Source organism: Chiloscyllium punctatum, chromosome 17, assembly GCF_047496795.1.
Source record: "Chiloscyllium punctatum isolate Juve2018m chromosome 17, sChiPun1.3, whole genome shotgun sequence".
Classification (NCBI taxonomy): Eukaryota; Metazoa; Chordata; class Chondrichthyes; order Orectolobiformes; family Hemiscylliidae; genus Chiloscyllium; species Chiloscyllium punctatum.
The window spans coordinates 58,025,606-58,044,334 of NC_092755.1; the positions used below are offsets into that span (position 1 = coordinate 58,025,606).

The 18,729-nt window shown below is 43.9% G+C and overlaps 1 protein-coding gene across 1 annotated transcript in view; it reads left to right on the forward strand.

Annotated features, from left to right (window-relative positions):
* LOC140487697 (uncharacterized) overlaps positions 1–18,729 on the forward strand; it is a 133,678-nt gene that overhangs the window by 25,502 nt on the left and 89,447 nt on the right. Inside the window, exon 2 of the mRNA XM_072586966.1 lies at positions 10,190–10,367. Within this exon, the coding sequence (XP_072443067.1) occupies positions 10,228–10,367 (140 nt within the window). The 5' untranslated portion in view covers positions 10,190–10,227. The remainder of the gene's footprint in view (positions 1–10,189; positions 10,368–18,729) is intronic.

The following is an 18,729-nucleotide window of genomic DNA, read 5'->3' on the forward strand; positions in this document are numbered from 1 at the left end:
TCAGTCTGGGACTACTGGTTCATTGAAAGTACAGGATAGCTCAGTGGGCTGGATGGCTGGTTTGCGAGGCACAGTCAAGCAAACCACCTGGGTTCAATTCCTACAGATTTTACTTTTCCTCTTTATTCATCCATGGGATGAGGGCGTCACTGCCTGGCAGCATTTATTGTCCAGAGGGCAGATCAGAGTCAAACCACATTGCTGTGGGTCAGGAGTTACATGTAGGACAGACCAGGTAAGGATGGCATATTCCTTCCCTAAAGGGTATTAGTGAACCAGATGAGGTGTTTTTATCCCCCCTCCTGACAATCAACAATGGATTCATGGTCATCATTAGACTCTTAATTTCAGAGTTTTCTGCTATTGAATTCAAATTCAACACTTGCCATAATAGGACTCGAACCTGTGTCTCTGGATTAAGAATCCAGCAATAATACCACTAGGCCATCACCTCCCCTCTACTAGGAAGGACTGTCCTTCACAATCTCTTCCCTCACCTGAGGCATGGTGACCCTCCGGTTGATCCACCATTATCTCTCTCTCTCTCTCCCCCTAATGTCAGAGCAGCCGTATGTCTATGGTGACTTTACCTTTATAATAAAGAAGGAGACCCTTTGGCCTGTCAAGTCCATGCTAAGTCTCTGAGAGTTTTTCTCTCGTCTCTGTATTATATATACTATACAGTGGGAGAGAATAAGGACAATCCATTTGTGTGGACAGTAAATGTATTAGCCTTCTTGCCCATGCACAGTAAGGAGGTGGAAATCTGCACTCAGCGTTTCCCCGGTCCCTTTGCTAACAGATGTGAAAGTCTGTTCTTGTTCCTCACTCCAGTCACTAAGAGAATCAATCACGTAGAGACCAGCCATCAGAATCCTGAAGTGGCTGTTTCGTACCCACGGGCCATGTGTCTTCTTTGACTGCAAGTTGTTAGAAAGAAAAACCTCTTGTCATCCCGACATCAACACACAGTCTCCAGAGGGCACACAGTGTTGATGTTCCATGTTCAGATTAACACTTTGTTCAATGAGTAAAAGAGCCAAGGGGCATAATTGTAGCGAAGGGTAAATATTCTTACAGAGCCGATGTATAATCTAAAGTGAGATCAGGCCAGTCAAGAGGCAACTTAATGAAGCCAGAAACAGCAGAGGCAGCTCTTGTGTTGAACATGCTACTGTTAGAAAGGAAAGTTTTGCATTTACATAGCACCTTACCAAACCACTGGGCATCCCAAAAGGCTCCACAGCCAATGACGTACTCTGAAATGTAGCTACACTTGTTATGCACAGTGGTAATGATTAGATAATTTGCAAATGTTGATTGAAGGAGAAATATTGGCCATTGTGATACAATGGTAGTGTCCCTAACTCTGAGTCAGGAGACACATGTTCAAGTTCCACCTAATCCAGCGATGTGCCACAACAACTCTGAGCAGGTTGATTAGAAAATACCTACAGGTGAAAACACCCATCTCCCCCAATAGTTTCAGAGGGTTTTGTTTATGTCCATCTGAGAAGGCAGGCAGGACCTGGATGAACATCTTACCTGAAAGATAGCACTTCTGACAGTGCAGCAACCCTTTAGTACTGTCAGTACTTGATGCTTAAGTCCTTGGAATGAAAGAACCATCAAATGTGACACAGCAGACCCCTTAAAAATGGAGTTCCAGGATTTCAGTGATGACAAAGAAACAATGATAAATGCCAAAGTCAGGATGTTAAATAGGAGAATTTGCAGGTGGAGGTGCTTCTACGAATCTGATGCCCTGTGTATCTGATACACCATTTTTCCAGACGAGAGAGGTCACAGATTTGGGAAGTGCTGCTGAAAGAACCTTGGTGAGTTGTTGTAATTCATCTTGTACACATGCACCTACGGTTCATTGGATGGTGATGGGAGTGAATGTTTAAGTCAGCTCCTGATCAAGAGAATGCTTTGTTTTGGATGATGTTGAACTTGAGTGTTGTTGGAGCTGCAGCCATCCAGGCAAGTGGGGAGTATTCCATCACACTGCTGACTTGTGCCTTGTAGATGGTGGACAGGCTTTGGGGAGTCAGGAGGTGTGTTACTCACTGCAGTATTCTTCGCCTCCGACCTGCTGCTGTAGCCACAGTATTTATACGGCAAGTCCAGCTGTGTCTCTGGTCAATGGTAAGCTCCTGGGTATAGATAGTGGGGATTCAGTGACGGTAATGCCATTGAATATCAAGGGGAGATGGTTAGCTTGTCTCTTATTGGAGTTGGTGATACTTGTGGACAGTGTTTGTCACTTATCAGCAGGATGTCACTCCAGAATAAGGCACAGTAAAACACTCCAAACCAGTGTTTTACAAAGATTTATTGTAGCCTCCTGGCTTTTGTACACTTTGCCTCTGTTTTAAAAGACCAGGATTCCATATCCTTTTCAACTACTTTCTCAGCTTGCCCTGCCATCTTCAAAGGTTTGTGAACATTTGCACCCAGGTCCCTCGGCTCCTGCATCCCCTTTAGAATTGTCCTCTATGTGCCCCTTCTTGTTCCTTCCAAAATCAATCACTTTGCCCTTTCCTGCCACAAATTCCATTTCTGTGTTTCTGCCTACTTCACCACGCTCTCTGCATCCTCTTGCCACCATCCTCCTGACAGGCCACTGTAATTCCGAGTTTTGTGTCTTCCCCAAATCTTGAAATTTAACTCAAGTCCAAGTTACCTATGGGGTAGCCACAGGGGTGTTCCTTGTGGAGCTACATTGTAGATCCACCTCCTGCCCAAGACAGAACTGTTCGCCTCATGCCCTTTGTTCATTGGCTTTGAGCCAATTTCCAATCTGTGCTTCAATCCTTAATGTTGCCAGTCACATTGAATCATTCTCCAAAGGATAGCCTTGGGCAGCAGAGAAATATGCTGTTGCTTGTCATCGCTACAAATGAGAGTTTTATGAAGAACCTTAAAGCGACACGATCAAGAAGGTCACGTTTTGAAGAGATTTGGAGAATGTAAGAATGATAGGATTGGAGATTACTCGTTTGTAGGTTGTTTGGGGCGGATTACCTTAGTATCCACTCATTCCTATGGAAATTAGTTTAATTAGAAACTATTCAATCACCAACAGCCTTTGCAATCCCATTAAATTTCAGGATACCCCTTCCCTTCCAAAAGCATCAAGCTAGTTTAATCACATGGCTGCTGAAAACAGACTACAATGAGTTGGCTTCTTGTTTTACACCTCATTTACATTGAAGTCAATAGAAAAATAAATTAGGAGAGATGTAAGAGATATGAAAGATATCAAGGAGTATGTGGAAACTGTGAGAACACAGTATTGAGGTAGAACAGAGTTTTCCAATATTGTCTCACAATGTGCGAATGGGTCACATTTTAATTTTTCTCTCATTTTGATGGTGGAGGGGTGGTGCTGATGAGCACATTTCAGAAAGATAAGGTTTGCCGCAATAGGAAGCATGAATTTCAGAAAATAAAAGCCCAAACATTTGGTGTTGACTTGTTGGGCCAAAGGGCCTGTTTACACACTGTAGGCGAATCTAATCTAATCTAATCTCAAAATTTGAGCTGACAAGTGGTAAGCAACATTTGTGCCACACAAATGCCAGACAATGACTGTCTCCAATGAGACAATCTAGCCAACACCCCTTAAGATTTAATGGTGTTACCATCACTCAATTCCCCTACTATCAACATCCTGGGAGTGAGCATTGAGCAGAAACTCAACTGGATTCATAATGTTACTGGCCTCTTAACCTTTTCTTTTCTAAAGAAAATGGCCCCAGGTTTTCCTAACGACGGTATCGTCCTTATGACACGTTTTGCACCTCCTCCAGTGCTTCCGTATCCATCCTATAGGATGGAGATCGGAACTGCTCACAGTAATCCAGAGTTAAAAATCACACAACACCAGGTTATAGTCCAACAGGTTTAATTGGAAGCACTAGCTTTCGGAGCGCTGCTCCTTCATCAGGTGGTTCGGAGCAGCGCTCCGAAAGCTAGTGCTTCCAATTAAACCTGCTGAACTATAACCTGGTGTTGTGTGATTTTTAACTTTGTACACCCCAGTCCAACACCGGCATCTCCACATCACAGGAATCCAAGCCTCCTGTGACCAAGATTCATCACATGATCAAAACTTCTTTATCTTTATTTTGTTATTCTCTCAAAATGAATCTCAGTGTTTGGTTTGCATTTTGTTAATCTGGTAGAAATGTACAATTATCAAAAGAAGGTTAACATTTAATTCTACATCAAGACTAGCCTCAGCATCCCTTCATGACGAAGGGGTAAATATTACTCCACTTCTAGTTTCCGCCTGGCCTGTGAGAATGTTGGAAAAAGTTGTCCTTTTCTTCAGAGGGAATAATAATGAGGCTTTGCTAAAACTATACAGGGCACAGCTGGACTACTAAGAACACTTTTGTCCTTTATCTAAGGAAAGATTATATTCTTTGGAGGCAATCCAGAGAAGGTTCACTCAATTCATATTAGGTATGGAGGGACTGTCTTATGAGGAGAGGTTGGATAGACTGGGTCTGGATTCTTTGGAATATGAAAGAATGAGAGGTAACCTTATTGAAACATACACAATTTTTAAAGGAGTTTTTAGGATAGATGGGTAGAGGTTGCTTCCCCTTGTGGAAGAGGCGAGGGCTCGAAGCTTATAATCTCAGAATGAAAAGTCTCACATTTAAGACAAAGATGAGAAGGAATTTCTTCTTTCAGCAAATGGTGAATCTGTGGAATTCTTTATTCCAAAGAACTGTAGAGGTTGGTCATTACGTACATTCAAGACTAAGACAGACTAATTTTTTTGATCAGTGGGGGAATTAAAGGCTGTGGAGAAAAGGCAGGATTATCAGGTCAGGCATGACCTCACTGAATGGCAGAGGTAAACTCGATGGGCTGAATGGCCTACTTCTGCTCCTATATCTTACAGTCTAATGGACCAGACTAGACTGGGTTGCTACCTTCAGTTCCACAGACAGGGCAGCTGTTTGGCTGAGAAATGACGGGGACTGTGGGAGCTGTGTGAATGTGGTACAGCATGAGGGCGTGTCTGCGGGCCGAGAGGGCGGAAAACTCTCTGGATCGAGCTGTTCAGAGATTTGCTGTGACTCAAAGGGTAGAGCAGAAGGAGGCCATTCAGCCCATCATCGTTTGAATCAGAATCATATCCCTACAGTGTGGAAACAGGCCTTTCGGCCCAAAAAGCCCACAGCGACCCTCCGAAGTGCAACCGACCCAGACCCATTCCCTCATTCTATTATCCTTACCCCTGACCAATGCACCTAACCCACACATCCCTGAACACTATGTGCAATTCAGCATGGCCAATTCACCCTAACCTGCACACCTTTGGATTGTGGGAAGAAACCTATGCAGACACGGGGAGAATGTGCAAACTCCACACAGTCACCTGAGGCTGGAATCAAACCCAGGTCCCTGACACTGTATGGCAGCAGTGCTAACCACTGTACCGCTCTCACTCCTACCTCCAAGTTAGAAGGGTCATGGGTTCAAGTCTGAAGCCTGATCCAGGCTGTCGCTTCAGTGCAGAGCTAAACAGGTGCTGCAGTGTGCTCGGTGCTTTGCTTTGTATGAGATATTCATTGAGGCCCTGTCTAATCACCTAGCTGCCAGGAATCAAGACACTATTTCAAAGAGATTGGAAGGAGTTCTCTGCAGTGCCCCTGGTTAAGTTCTCCCTTGAGCGACATTTAGACTGGAAAGGCTTTCTCTCCATGGATGCTGCAATCTCTGGCATTCGTTGTTTTCAGTCATCACCAGAGAACTAGCATTTTCTTTTCTGGTCGTCATGGTTTTGTGGAATCTTGCTGTGCTGAAAATGGCTGCTGCAATCCCCAATATCACAGCAATTTTTACACGAACATCATTGACTGTGAAGCACCTCGTATAAATACAAGTCATTCTCTTCTCTTGTCTGTGCCTTTCCATTCACAGCTGACAAAATACAGAAGCAAAATATTGTGAGCAGCCAGAATCACATTTTGCCCTCGTTTCTGCAATTTTCTTCTTAAACAGTTTACTTTCTGACCACAGGCAGCAGGTTCTGAGGACAGCCAGATTCTGAGCTGCGATTGGAGACCTATCGGTTTTGCTACTGTGCTCGCAAAGGATGAGCACCACCCTCCTCTAGCTTATCTCTCCACGCTTCAGGCTCTCTGCCTTTATTCCTGATGAAGGGCTTTTGCCCGAAACGACGATTTCGCTGCTCCTTGGATGCTGCCTGAACTGCTGTGCTCTTCCAGCACCACTAATCCAGAATCTGGTTTCCAGCATCTACAGTCATTGTTTTTACCACAGTGTTTTCCAAGTTTTATTGTCCCTGAGGAAAGTTTAAATGCTTTAAGGTTGTGCTCCATTCTATCTTGTCTTAAAATGAACAATCTAGCTCCTCTACTCCCTGTGGTTCTGTACCTCGGCTGTGTAAATGTGATTAATGGAGTTTGCCTTACATTCTGCAGTAACCTGTTACAACACTGTAAGAGAATAGACTTAAAATGCAGAAATTCATTCCTCAGTAATGGGTTCCTGAGGATCCGGACTTTCTCCTGAGGATAACACAAGGGGATGTGTTATGAAGTTAAGGAACAGAAAATGCCTTTGAGTGTAGGAGTTGGGGATGTCATATTGAGGTTGTGCAGGATGTTCATGAGGCCTCTTCTGGAGTACCGTATTCAGTTCTGGTCGCCCAGTTATAAGAAGGATATTATTAAACTGGAGATGGTTCAGAAGAGACTTACCAGGATGTTGCTGGAATGGAGAGTTTGAATTATAAGGGACATTTTTCACTGGAGCATAGGAGATTGAGGGGTGACTTACTGAGGTTTATAAAATCATGAGGGCTATAGATAAGGTGAAAGGTCTTTTCCCCCAGGGTGGGGGATTTCAAGACTAGGGGGCATATTTTAAGGAGAGACGAGAAAGATTTAAAAAAGACATGAGGGACATTTTTATTTTACACAGAGAGTGTGAGTGGAATGTGAGAGGAAGTGGTAGATGTAGGTAGAGTAACAGCATTTTAAAGATGTTTAAATAAGTACATGGACAGGAAAGGTTTGGAGGGATATGGGCCACGTCCAGGCAGGTGGGACTAGTTTAGTTTGGGATTATGGACGAGTTGGACTGAAGGGTCTGTTTCTGAAGGGTCTGTTTCTTTGTTGTATGACTCTATGACTTGAAAGTCTGGAATTCTGCTTCCTACCTGACAAGTTGGTCAGAAGGCATAAATCAAGCTAGAGGGAACAGGTAGGTCTGGTGGGGAAAGGGGAAGCAGTTGAGTAGGGGGTTGTAGCCAAGATACTGGATCCAGACGTAGTGGGAGTAGTGCTGGGACATGGTGGTAGTGGCTTGTCCCTGGAGGATATAGTGCAGGGATGGTTTACTGGACTGGGAGGAAGTGGTTCAATTCTTGTTAGGTCACAGTCAGCATTGCCTTATCTTCCTGTTATTAGCAATCTGACTGACCAGGAGACCAAAACTAGCAATCATCACTTTTGACTGGTCTCCTCAAACTGATTGGTCAGTAACCCTATCTCTAGCCCCATCTCTATTTATAGGCAGTATTGCATATTTTGGTACAGCCAAATGTTTCTTTTGGCACTGAGTGTGCCCTGAATGTTACATTCTCACAGAATGCTGGCTTTAACAGCACAAAAAAAGAAATACAAAAAAAAAGATTTGTCACACTCGACAAAGGGGCAGCGGGTTACCTGCAGCAAGGTCCACTGCTCACCCACCATACCACCACTGCCTTCCTCCACTGCACACCTCCCCATCACTCCCCACCTGGTAATGCTTGTGAGGGCTGACAGCTTGCCATCACATTGCAATGATCCCTGCCCTCCTTGTGTCTGAAGAACATGATGAAGGAAAGTGCCCCTGAATCTGTATCCAAGCTTTGTCCACCCCTGATAGTCAGTAGCAGCCAATGAGATAATGTTCCAGGCTATAATTTGTGAACACTTCCTTTCCCTATCATTCACTCATTCTTAATTTTGACCAATAATAGCCCCCCCCGTGCTGCTTAGCACAAATCAAAGATCTAATCTGGATACAATGGAGCTATCTTGAAAAACACGAGAGTCTGTACAAGACATTGAGGAAATCAGAGTTATACATGAGTATTTGAACAGAGTCCATATCCACACTGCTGAGGTCCTTTCCGTTATTATCAACCTCAAATTCTCTTCACTCCTCAAAAGAATCAAGTACTATTTCTGTCCCCATTTCTCTTAGTTACAGTTTTCCTTTTCTCCTGTCACCTGTATCTAGACAGTTTTACCAATTTGTTCACATTCTGTCATCCACTTTTCGTTAGATCACCGAGTGCCCCCTTTGCATTATGAATACTGCTGGAAAGGAATACGTTCTTAGGAATTTTTATTAGTCCTGCTGACATTTATCTAGTAATGTATGTTTATCTGCAAACTTAGCTCATGTCAAAACTAAAAATTTGTCCATACTGGACACTCTGGCACAGCTCAGTAACATAAGTGCCAGCACAGATTGGGTAACTTGCAAATAACATTTTTACAAACTTGTACACAATCCACTGAACTCCATTATATACCCTTTTGTTGTACTATTTTCAGTTCTTCTAAATTTATCAAAATCTGACCATGCAGTCAGGTAAATGACTTATAAGCAGTCAATAAATGACTTTTTTGATAAATTGAAAAGGTAAAATCTGCCCAAACTTTCATCCATGTTCAAATCATCAGGCTCCAATTCTTAAAAAAAAACTTTCCTTCTCTCTTCTGTAAATCAGTGCAACTGCTAAGGCCAAACCTTGTTTCCTTATTGGTAAAGAGATACCAAATAGTTTCTTCACTCTTCCACTGGTCATTGACCCACATTCAGAACATAGTGGTGGCTAATTATGTGTCAAATCTTTACCCTTTGACTTAAGCATTCACTGCAACCAATGTTATAAAGCAGGAGAAAAATATCTTCGAACAAAATCCAAGTTTGTGCTTTTTAGGAGAGCTTTATTTCAGTAAACCATACTCTATAAAACTTGCCTCCGACTGATTACTAGCTCCTCAAATTTATCCAGCAAATTCTCACTCAATCGACCCCTAATTAACAGATTCATCATCTTGCTGGAAAAGCGCAGCAGGTCAGGCAGCATCCGAGGAGCAGGGAAATCTACATTTCAGGCAGGAGCCCTTCATCATTCCTGATGAAGGGCTCCTGCCCGAAGCATCGATTTTCCTGCTCCTCAGATGCTGCCTGACCTGCTGTGCTTTTCCAGCACCACTCTAATCTTGACTCTGATCTCCATCATCTGCAGTCCTCACTTTTGCCTAGATTCATCACCTTCCCAGCTCAGCGCAAACTGGAAGAACAGCACCTCATTTTCCACTTGGGAACCCTGCAGCCTTCTGGACTCAGTATTGAGTTCAACAATTTTAGTGCTTGTCCCCCCATTCCTGAAGACTGGGTCTAACCAAGATAATGAAATCTTTTCACCAGCAAAAGGATATATTTGACGGAATCAACAGAGTAAACTAAACGCTGAAACTCAATTAACGGACAAAAGATAAAATGTTAATATTACCACAAGGAGAATTAACCCTTTGTTCAGAGAAACGTTGAGGTGCATACAATTATAATATTTAATAGGCATATGGATGGGTATATGAATAGACAGGTCAAATGCTGGCAAATGAGACTGGCTCAGTTGAGGATGTATTGGTCAGTGTGGATGAGTTGAACTGAAGGGTCTGTGTCTGTGCTGTACATAGGAACCTCAATTATCTGGCACTCAATTAACCAAATTTTGGATGATCAGAACAAGATCACAAGGTCTCCTATATAATCCAGCATTCAAGTACCTGAACGAAATACTCCCCACCCATATCCTTTGGATAATTGAGGTTCCTCTGTATAACTCTTTATCTCTGCATCCTATATTTGTCTGAAAGTTTTCACAATGATTGGATACCCAGTGAAGTAGGTTTGAAGTGTGGTCATGGCTGTCATGTAGGGAGCATAACAGCCAATGTCTGCAAAGCAAGCTCCCACAAACAGCAAGGTGAAAATGACCTGATAATCTAGCATTCTTCTGATAGCTAACCATTGACCAACCAATGGGAAGCTTGGCCACATCCACAGGACAATGTTGTGCACAGTTTGTGCCTCTCTGCTTTTAAAAGAGGTGTCTTGTTTTTCCCAGGAGGAGATTGCGTGAGTCAGATTTCCCAGGGCTTCCGGATGATGGACTGGGATTGGTGGGTCGCCCTGCGTGATCCCAGAGACATCTGGACAAAACATCCTACACTAATCCTCAATGAGATTGTCTTCTATGTCCTGGCCCTCTTGAGTCTGAAGCATGCGGTCCAAAATGGAGGAAGGTAAACGAACATTTTTTCATCCTGCCTTTATCTTTGATTGACTGTGACAGGAACCACATCTCTACAAGGCTTCAACTTTCGCGTCCAAAATGAATTTTTTTTTTGTTACAGCACCTGGCTACTGCTCGTGGCTTATAACAAGGGATTGAAAAACTTGTGATGGTGATTAGAGTTAGGCTTTTTCCACGGTGTAGGCCCAATGGGCTGAATACCCTCATTCTGTGTCACAACCATTCTTTAATTCTGTGAAGTGCTGGGTACAATGTGTTCCATAATAAAAGTTACCACATTATTAAAAATTCAGTCCCTTGTTAAAATCCTCTCTGTTATCTGGCAATTGGCCTATGTCCACTTTCTGCCTAAATGACCCGATTTGGTTGGCAAGGACTTCACTGGAGCATTGGGGGCTTGGCTTAACCTATTGATTGCACCCTCTCCCCGCAAAGCTGTCTGACTCGGTCTCTAAGTGTACCTCACCTCAGGAGACACTGATTTGCTGAGCGATTGGATTTCTGCCTGTTTAGGATGCAAGGGTGAGTAAGTGCTACTTGACTTGCAGTGAGGATGGGGTTTGGAAGGGCTAGGAAAGAGGAGAAATGGTCTGAGCTCAATTCTATTCCCACCTGCATCCATTCTTTCCAATGCGGGGTTGGGGGGGGTGGCGGGGTTCACTAATAGAAGCAGCTATCATCAGCCATCATCATTCATATTGACCTCGCGAAGACGGGGATAGGGGAAGCAGGGAAAACTGAGGTAAACTACGTAGCATTCCCTCCTATGAACCAGCAGGGTTTGGAAAGTTCAGAGCAGACCAGGTTACAAATCCAAAACGTCTCTTGTGTTTCACTGAAAATAGTGGAACATCCAAGCCACTTGCACATTATATCTTGAGGGGAAATAGTGTACCTTCAAGCCAGCCTAATTGGGAGCAGTCCTCAATTAGAACACTGGCCTCTAATGTATGGAGTGCCAATTCTCTGACCAGCACTATCAGAAGAGACGGCAAAATTGGTGAAGTTACCCTTTACATGCTTTGTTTACAATCTCTGCTATTTTCTTTTGACAAAGTGGCAATGTTGACTCAGTTGGTGACTTCTGGATGGTTTGAGACTGTGAAGGGCTCTATACGAATGCAAGCTTATCCTTGGCAAATGGGATCCTTTTTAATATTTTATAAGTAGAGGCATAGACTTCCAAAGCAAGGAGGTTATGGTGCATCTTTATAAGATGGTGGTTTGGCATCAACTGGAATTTGTGTTCAATTCCGGGTACCACACTTGGGAAAGGATGTGGAGGCTGTGGAGAGGTTGACAAATCATTTTACATGAATGTTTTCAGATGAGCGATCTCAGCTTTGTGGGCAGATTTCAGACACTGGGTTGTTGTCCTTTGAGCAAGGAAGGCCACGAAGACCTTTGATGGATTGTTGAAAGTCACGAGGGGCCAAATGGGGTAGATGGGGAGAAATTGTCCCCTTTGATGGAATGGGTGAGAACAGGCAAAATGGGAGCCAGTTTCAGAGTCATAGAGTCATAGCGTTGTACAGCACGGAAACAGACCCTACGGTCCAATTCGTCCATGCCGACCAGATATCCCAACCCAATCTAGTCCCACCTGCCAGCACCCACCCCGTATCCCTCCAAACCCTTCCTATTCATATACCCATCCAGATGCCTTTTAAATGTTGCAATTGTATCAGCCTCCACCACTTCCTCTGGCAGCTCATTCCATACACATACCACCCTCTGCATGAAAAAGTTGCCCTGAGGTCTCTTTTATATCTTTCCCCTCTCACCCTCAACCTATGCCCTGTAGGTCTGGACTCCCCCAACCCAGGGAAAACACTTTGTCTATTTATCCTATCCATGCCCCTCATGATTTTCTAAGCCTCTATAAGGTCACCCCTTAGCCTCCGACGCTGCAGCCCCAGCCTATTCAATTTCTCCCGATAGATCAAGTCCTCCAACTCTGGCACCATCCTTGTAAATCTTTTCTAAACCCTTTCAAGTTTCACTACATCCTTCCAATAGGAAGGAGACCAGAATTGCATGCAATATTCCAAAAGTGGCCTAACCAATGTCCTGTACAGCCGCAACATGACCTCCCAACTCCTATACTCAATGCTCTGACCAATAAAGGAAAGCTTACCAAACGCCTTCTTCACTATCCTATCTACTTTTAAGGAGCTATGAACCTGCACTCCAAAGTCTCTTTGTTCAGCAACACTCCCTAGGACATTAAGATATAAGTCCTGCTAAGATTTGCTTTCCCAAAATGCAGCCCCTCAAATTTATCTAAATTAAACACTATCTGCCACTCCTCAGCCCATTAGCCCATCTGGTCAAGATCCTGTTGTGATCTGAGGCAACCCTCTTCACTGTCCACTACACCTCCAATTTTGGTGTCATCTGCAAACTTACTAACTATACCTCCTATGTTCACATTCAAGTTTAATTTGGGAAACTTAGTTTGGCTTGGATGAGTTGGACCAAAGGATCTGTTTCCATGCTGTACGACTCCATAACCAGAGAAGACCAATTTAATGTGTGTAGCAGAAGAGCTAAAGACAACACAAGGAATTTGTTTTCATGTAGCATGTTATTAGGCCCCCCACCCTCCTCTCTGACCTATCACCTCCATCCCCACCTCCATCCACCTATTGTACTCTTTGCTACCTTCTCCCCATCCCCTTGGAGTGATTAACATATGGAGCCTTGAATTGTTGGAGGTGTACAGAGATCTCAAGGATGTGGAGAGCTGGAGAAGTTTTGAGTGAAAGCAAAGGTAAGGCTGTGAAGGGAATTTAAAACAAGGACAACTATGATTTATGAAAAAAAATTACAGCGCAATACAAGCCCTTCAGCTCTTGATGTTGCGCCAACCTGTGAAACCAATCTGAAGCCCATCTAACCTACACTATTCCAATATCATCTGTATGGTTATCCAATGACCATTTAAATGCCCTTAAAGTTGGTGAGTTGCAGGCAGGGCATTCCACACCCCTACTACTCTCTGAGTAAAGACACCAACTCTGACATCTGTCCTTTTTCTATCACCCCTCAATGTAAAGCTATGTCCCCTTGTGCTAGCCATCACCATCTGAGGAAAAAGGCTCTCACAGTCCACCCTATCTAATCCTCTGATCATCTGGGTATTGTCTAACTGGGGACCAATCGGTGAACAGAGGGACGATTAGGTGAATGTAAATTGGTGCAATACAGGTAGCAGAGCTATAGGAGTTAGGATGGTTAGGAGGCCATCCATGATAATATCAGGGGTAGAAGAAGGAGAAATAGACCAGGCCTTCAGCAACAGACAAACTGAGGCAGATGGGGATCAGGAAATGTTACAGAAGTGGCCTTAGTGATGGTACCAATAAACTCACCTCAATGTTAAGTACTTCACAAGGAGTTTGATTCAGCCTCAGGCAATTGTCAGGAAAGGGGATGGAATTAGGGAGCTCAAATTTGTATCAGGAACCAAGAACAATGGACACAGTCTTCCCAATGTCTAGTTGGATTAAATTTCAGCTTGTTAAGTCCTGGATGTCAGAGAAGCAATCTGACAATCTGGTTTTGGCAAAGATGGTGGACAGGTGAGAGTGATGTCAGTGAGAGTGAGAAGAGAATCTGTACAGGTTACTGCCTGGCTACAGATAAGGAAGGAAGCTGGTGAGAGCAGCAGGATAACAGGGAAGAGATATTGGAGAAAAATAGCGTGGTCAAACATGTCAAAAGCTGCAGAAAGGTTGAAAAGGATCTTTTGTCCCAGTCACAGAGAGTGCTGTTTCATTGCTGCAGGAGGGATGGAAACTTGATTGGAGAGATTCATGGTGATGACCTCTTACTATCCATATCTCTCCAGCATTGTCTTGAAATGTCGTCAATGTCATTTCATTTCATTGAAGTTTGGTGTCTATGATAATAAGAGATGGCAGCAAGTCAGTGGAAAGCTGTAATTATCAAGGTTCATGATGCAATTTGGACCTGTACAAAATGACAGGCATATTACTCATCCCTAATCACCCACAACTTTGCGTATAAAGGACACAGCCTCCTCACCAAATTGTATTTTAAAATTCTGTGGATTATTTTTCCTAATTTCTACAGGAGGCTGACTGAAAGTGCCAAAATTTTCATGAATTATTTACAGTTGTTCCCTTGGTATTTCTTTATTTCCCTGCAGTCATACTCAGATAAAAATGTTTTCTGGCAATTATTATTGTTCAGGCTGTTGCTTACAGTTCAGTTGGCTGCACTCTTATCTCTGGCTCACAAGGTTTTGGGTTTTGTTTCTGGGCTTGAACACAAGGAGCAAGGTTGACCATCCTGAGTAGTGCTGAGGGAGTGCTACATTGTCAGAGATGCCATCTGATGAGATATTAAAGTGAGATCGCATCTGCCCGCTCAGATGGTCCCAAGCACCACCTGGAGAAAGAGTATGCCTGGTGGACTGGTCAATATTTACCTTACTCAACCACATAGATTAGTTGGTCAATATCTCTGTGGGAGTCTGCTGTAGACACACTGACCCACCTTCCAACAAAAGCTATCACTCAGCAGCATGTCATTGGCTGAAAAGCACTTTGATGGTTGTGAATACAAATTTGCATATACAAACGCAAATCTTTCCTTTCCTCTCCACTGACATTCATTGCTTTATGTCAGTTCCCATGGCATCCCCTTCTCTTCCATCATCCAAACCCCATTCACTCCGGCTACACTGAGTGGTTTAAGTGTAATACCAAATTTGCCATGTACTGAAGTGATTAGGTTAGATTACTTAGATTACTTACAGTGTGGAAACAGGCCCTTCGGCCCAACAAGTCCACACCGCCCCGCCGAAGCGCAACCCACCCATACCCCTACATTTACCCCTTACCTAACACTATGGGTAATTTAGCATGGCCAATTCACCTGACCTGCACATCTTTGGACTGTGGGAAGAAACCGGAGCACCCGGAGGAAACCCACGCAGACACGGGGAGAATGTGCAAACTCCACACAGTCAGTCGCCTGAGGCGGGAATTGAACCCGCGTGTCTGGCGCTGTGAGGCAGCAGTGCTAACCACTGTGCCACCGTGCCACCCTAGATTATTTACAGTGTGGAAACAGGCCCTTCGGCCCAACAAGTCCACACCGACCCGCCGAAGCGTATACCACCCAGACCCATACTCCTACATTCACCCCTTCACCTAACACTACGGGCAATTTAGCATGACCAATTCACCTAACCTGCACATTTTTGGATTGTGGGAGGAAACCGGAGCACCCAGAGGAAACCCACGCAGACACGGGGAGAATGTGCAAACTCCACACAGAGAGTCACCTGAGGCGGGAAATGAACCTGGGTCTCTGGTGCTGTGAGGCAGCAGTGCTAACCACTGTGCCACCGTGCCACCCACTAAGTCTGAGCACAATAAATTCCTGAAGGCAAGGGGACAGGATTCCAATGTGAAGGTACTTCCTATAAACTTTGAGCCTCACCTTGCCTGGCCTACCAACTGTCCTACTCCCCAGGATGTGTCTTCACTCATACATTAGGTGTAAGGACTTGTGTACTTAACACATACTGGGTCAGCCATTATGCATTCATAAACTGGCCCTCCTGGATAACAGAAGAACAGCATTGTCATCTCACCTGTTTCAGGCTAAACATACCAGTTAGATTTATTACAAGAAATAATTCATACACAGAAGGCAACATCATTGCTGCAGCAAGTTTTGAGAAGATGTGTAGCTCAGGTTGAGGTTCTGGATGTAGGTTTGCTCGCTGAGCTGGAAGGTTCATTTTCAGACATTTCATCACCATACCAGGTAATATCTTCAGTGAGCCTCCGGACAAAGCACTGGTGATGTTTCCTGCTTTCTATTTATATGTTTGGGTTTGTTTGGGTTGGCGACATCACCATAGGAAATGACATCACCATAAAAATGACATTATGTCACTGTAGGAAATGACATCACCAACCCAAATAAACCCAAACATATAAATAGAAAGCAAGAAACATCAGCAGTGCTTTGTTCTGAGGCTCACTGAAGATGTTACCTAGTATGGTGATGAAACGTCTGAAAATGAACCTTCCAGCTCAGCGAGCTAACCTACATCCATCATTTCAGCAATTCAAAAGTAATTCATTGGCTATAAATCACCTTGGAACTTACCGAGAAGATGAAGGGATCACTTGAAAGCAAATTCATTCTTTCTCCACAATTTAGAACTTGCACAGATATTTATTTCATGATCCGAAAGTAATTAAAGTTCCCCAGGTTCTCAGATGTTTAATACTTTATGAAGCTTCAGGACCAATATTTGAATTATTCATCTGGCGAAAAATCCAATTTCAAATTTCACACTTCAATGTCGGACCCTGATTGATGTTTATAAATGGAGGGAATTTGTGTCTACAGCTCACCTCTTGGTCAATAGTGATTGCAATGGAATGTGGCAGAACATCCTTCCAGACTGTCCTAGACTTACCCTGCTCCTGCCTGCTCATTGATTGATAGACATTCCCAGAGAGTAGTTATGGCATATCTCTCTCTCTTTTGTATTTGCTTTTCATATGCCCCAGCCCCACCATACAAGAGTGCATATGTTTTGCATTATTGTCCTGAGCTCCACCTTCTATGGGGTAGTGTAGAGAATGCCTACAGTCACTGAAGATTAGGAGAAGGAGCAGGGAGATGGAGAGAACTGGAGGCCAGTCTTATTTCTCCTTCTGTGTGAGATTCCTGGAGACTAACCGTGTACAGAGTTGGGCCTTTCAGACTGAGCAGAATAAGTTGTTCCAGTGAAATACGAACGTAAAGTCATCCCTTTCAAGCTGACGGTGGTGACGTTCATTGGCTTGTCTGATTGACACAGAATGATCTTCGCTCTGGGGATGACATTCAGATGTAAACGTGGTTGGCACTTTCCATTTCTCTCAGTGCATCAGGGAAGTTACCAACAGAGACAACATGTCCCAGGCTTGATCTAGATTCTGTGATCAGGCGTTTGGAGCCTGTTGGCCTGAGCTACAAGAAGACAGTGGAAGATGGTGGATTGGCCACGCTAAATTGCCCCCGTGGTGTCCAGGCATGTGCAGGCTGGGTGGATTAACTATGGGAAATGCAGGATTGTGGGGATAGAGTGGTGGGTCTGGGTGGGATGCCTTTCGGAAAGTCGCAGCAAACTCAAAGGGCCAAATGGCCTCTATCTGTGCCGTAAGAAACCTATGATGACCAATCACGAAGCAGGAGCAATGCCTGCACAGTGTTTGTGTCTAGGTCTATGTCAAATTAGAGTGTGAAGGGATAAGAGCTCATTGTCTAGCTTCACCTGTGATAGAGTGGCCATTGCTGTCTTCAGGAGAGAAATGGAGACAAAATTGTAATTATTTAGCACTAGGGACATGCAAAGGCCCTTTTGAACCAGTGATGAGCTTCTGTAGCATTGTTACTGACGATAGAGCAGGAAATGAGGCTATTCATTGACTCACAGGCAACGTTCACCCATAACAATGTGAACTAGGTCATTTAAAATAACCATTAGTTTGAACAACATTAGTTCGAACATCATTGATCAGGAATATTAGCCAAACAAGAATCTTCCCTATTCTTCTTCAATTAGCTCATTTATATCCCGGATAGTAAACATCGCATCCACCTCTGACAGTGCGGCACTCCCTCAGAAACATCAGCCAAAATTATTGCTTTGCGGGAGAAGTGGATATCGCAAGAGAGAGAAGGAAGAAAGTGGATCTTCCTTCAAACACAATGTTTTGAATTTTTATTGTATTGTATGTAGATATTTTTAGCCAGGGTGCAATTCCTCTGAATGTTTGGATAGAAATGGCTGGATTCCATTCAAATTAGATTATCTTGCACACAGCATTTCATCTGTTTAATAACTATTCAGCCGAAATGGAATTGGTATTTGCAACACCAGTACAGCTCCTAATGAGTTTGAAGTTAATGGAAACGGAATTGAGCTCAGAGAAGGTCATAGCTCAAGGATTTAGTGCACAGTGTGCAGGCAGAAGATGGCAAGGCTATTGGAGTGAAAAGATCCAGTCAGGGTGAAGCGGAGGTGGGGGTGGGGGTGGGGGTGGGAGAAGGAGGGAGCAGCACCTGATCCCGATGGCTTCTGTGTGTTCACCATGATCTGAGTACATCCAGCAATTAAGGTGAAAAAAAAATCACCATCAGGGATTCCTTGAACCACTTCTAGTCAGACTTTCTCCGCCCATTTCAAGGCTTGAAGGTTGTTGAGACCCCTCAGTGAGAATTGAGGGAGTGAGGGTTAAGTGGGGGTGTGGGAGCTGAGGGAGTGGGGATTGGAGGGCTGAGGGAAGGGTGAGTGAGGGACTGAGGGAGGA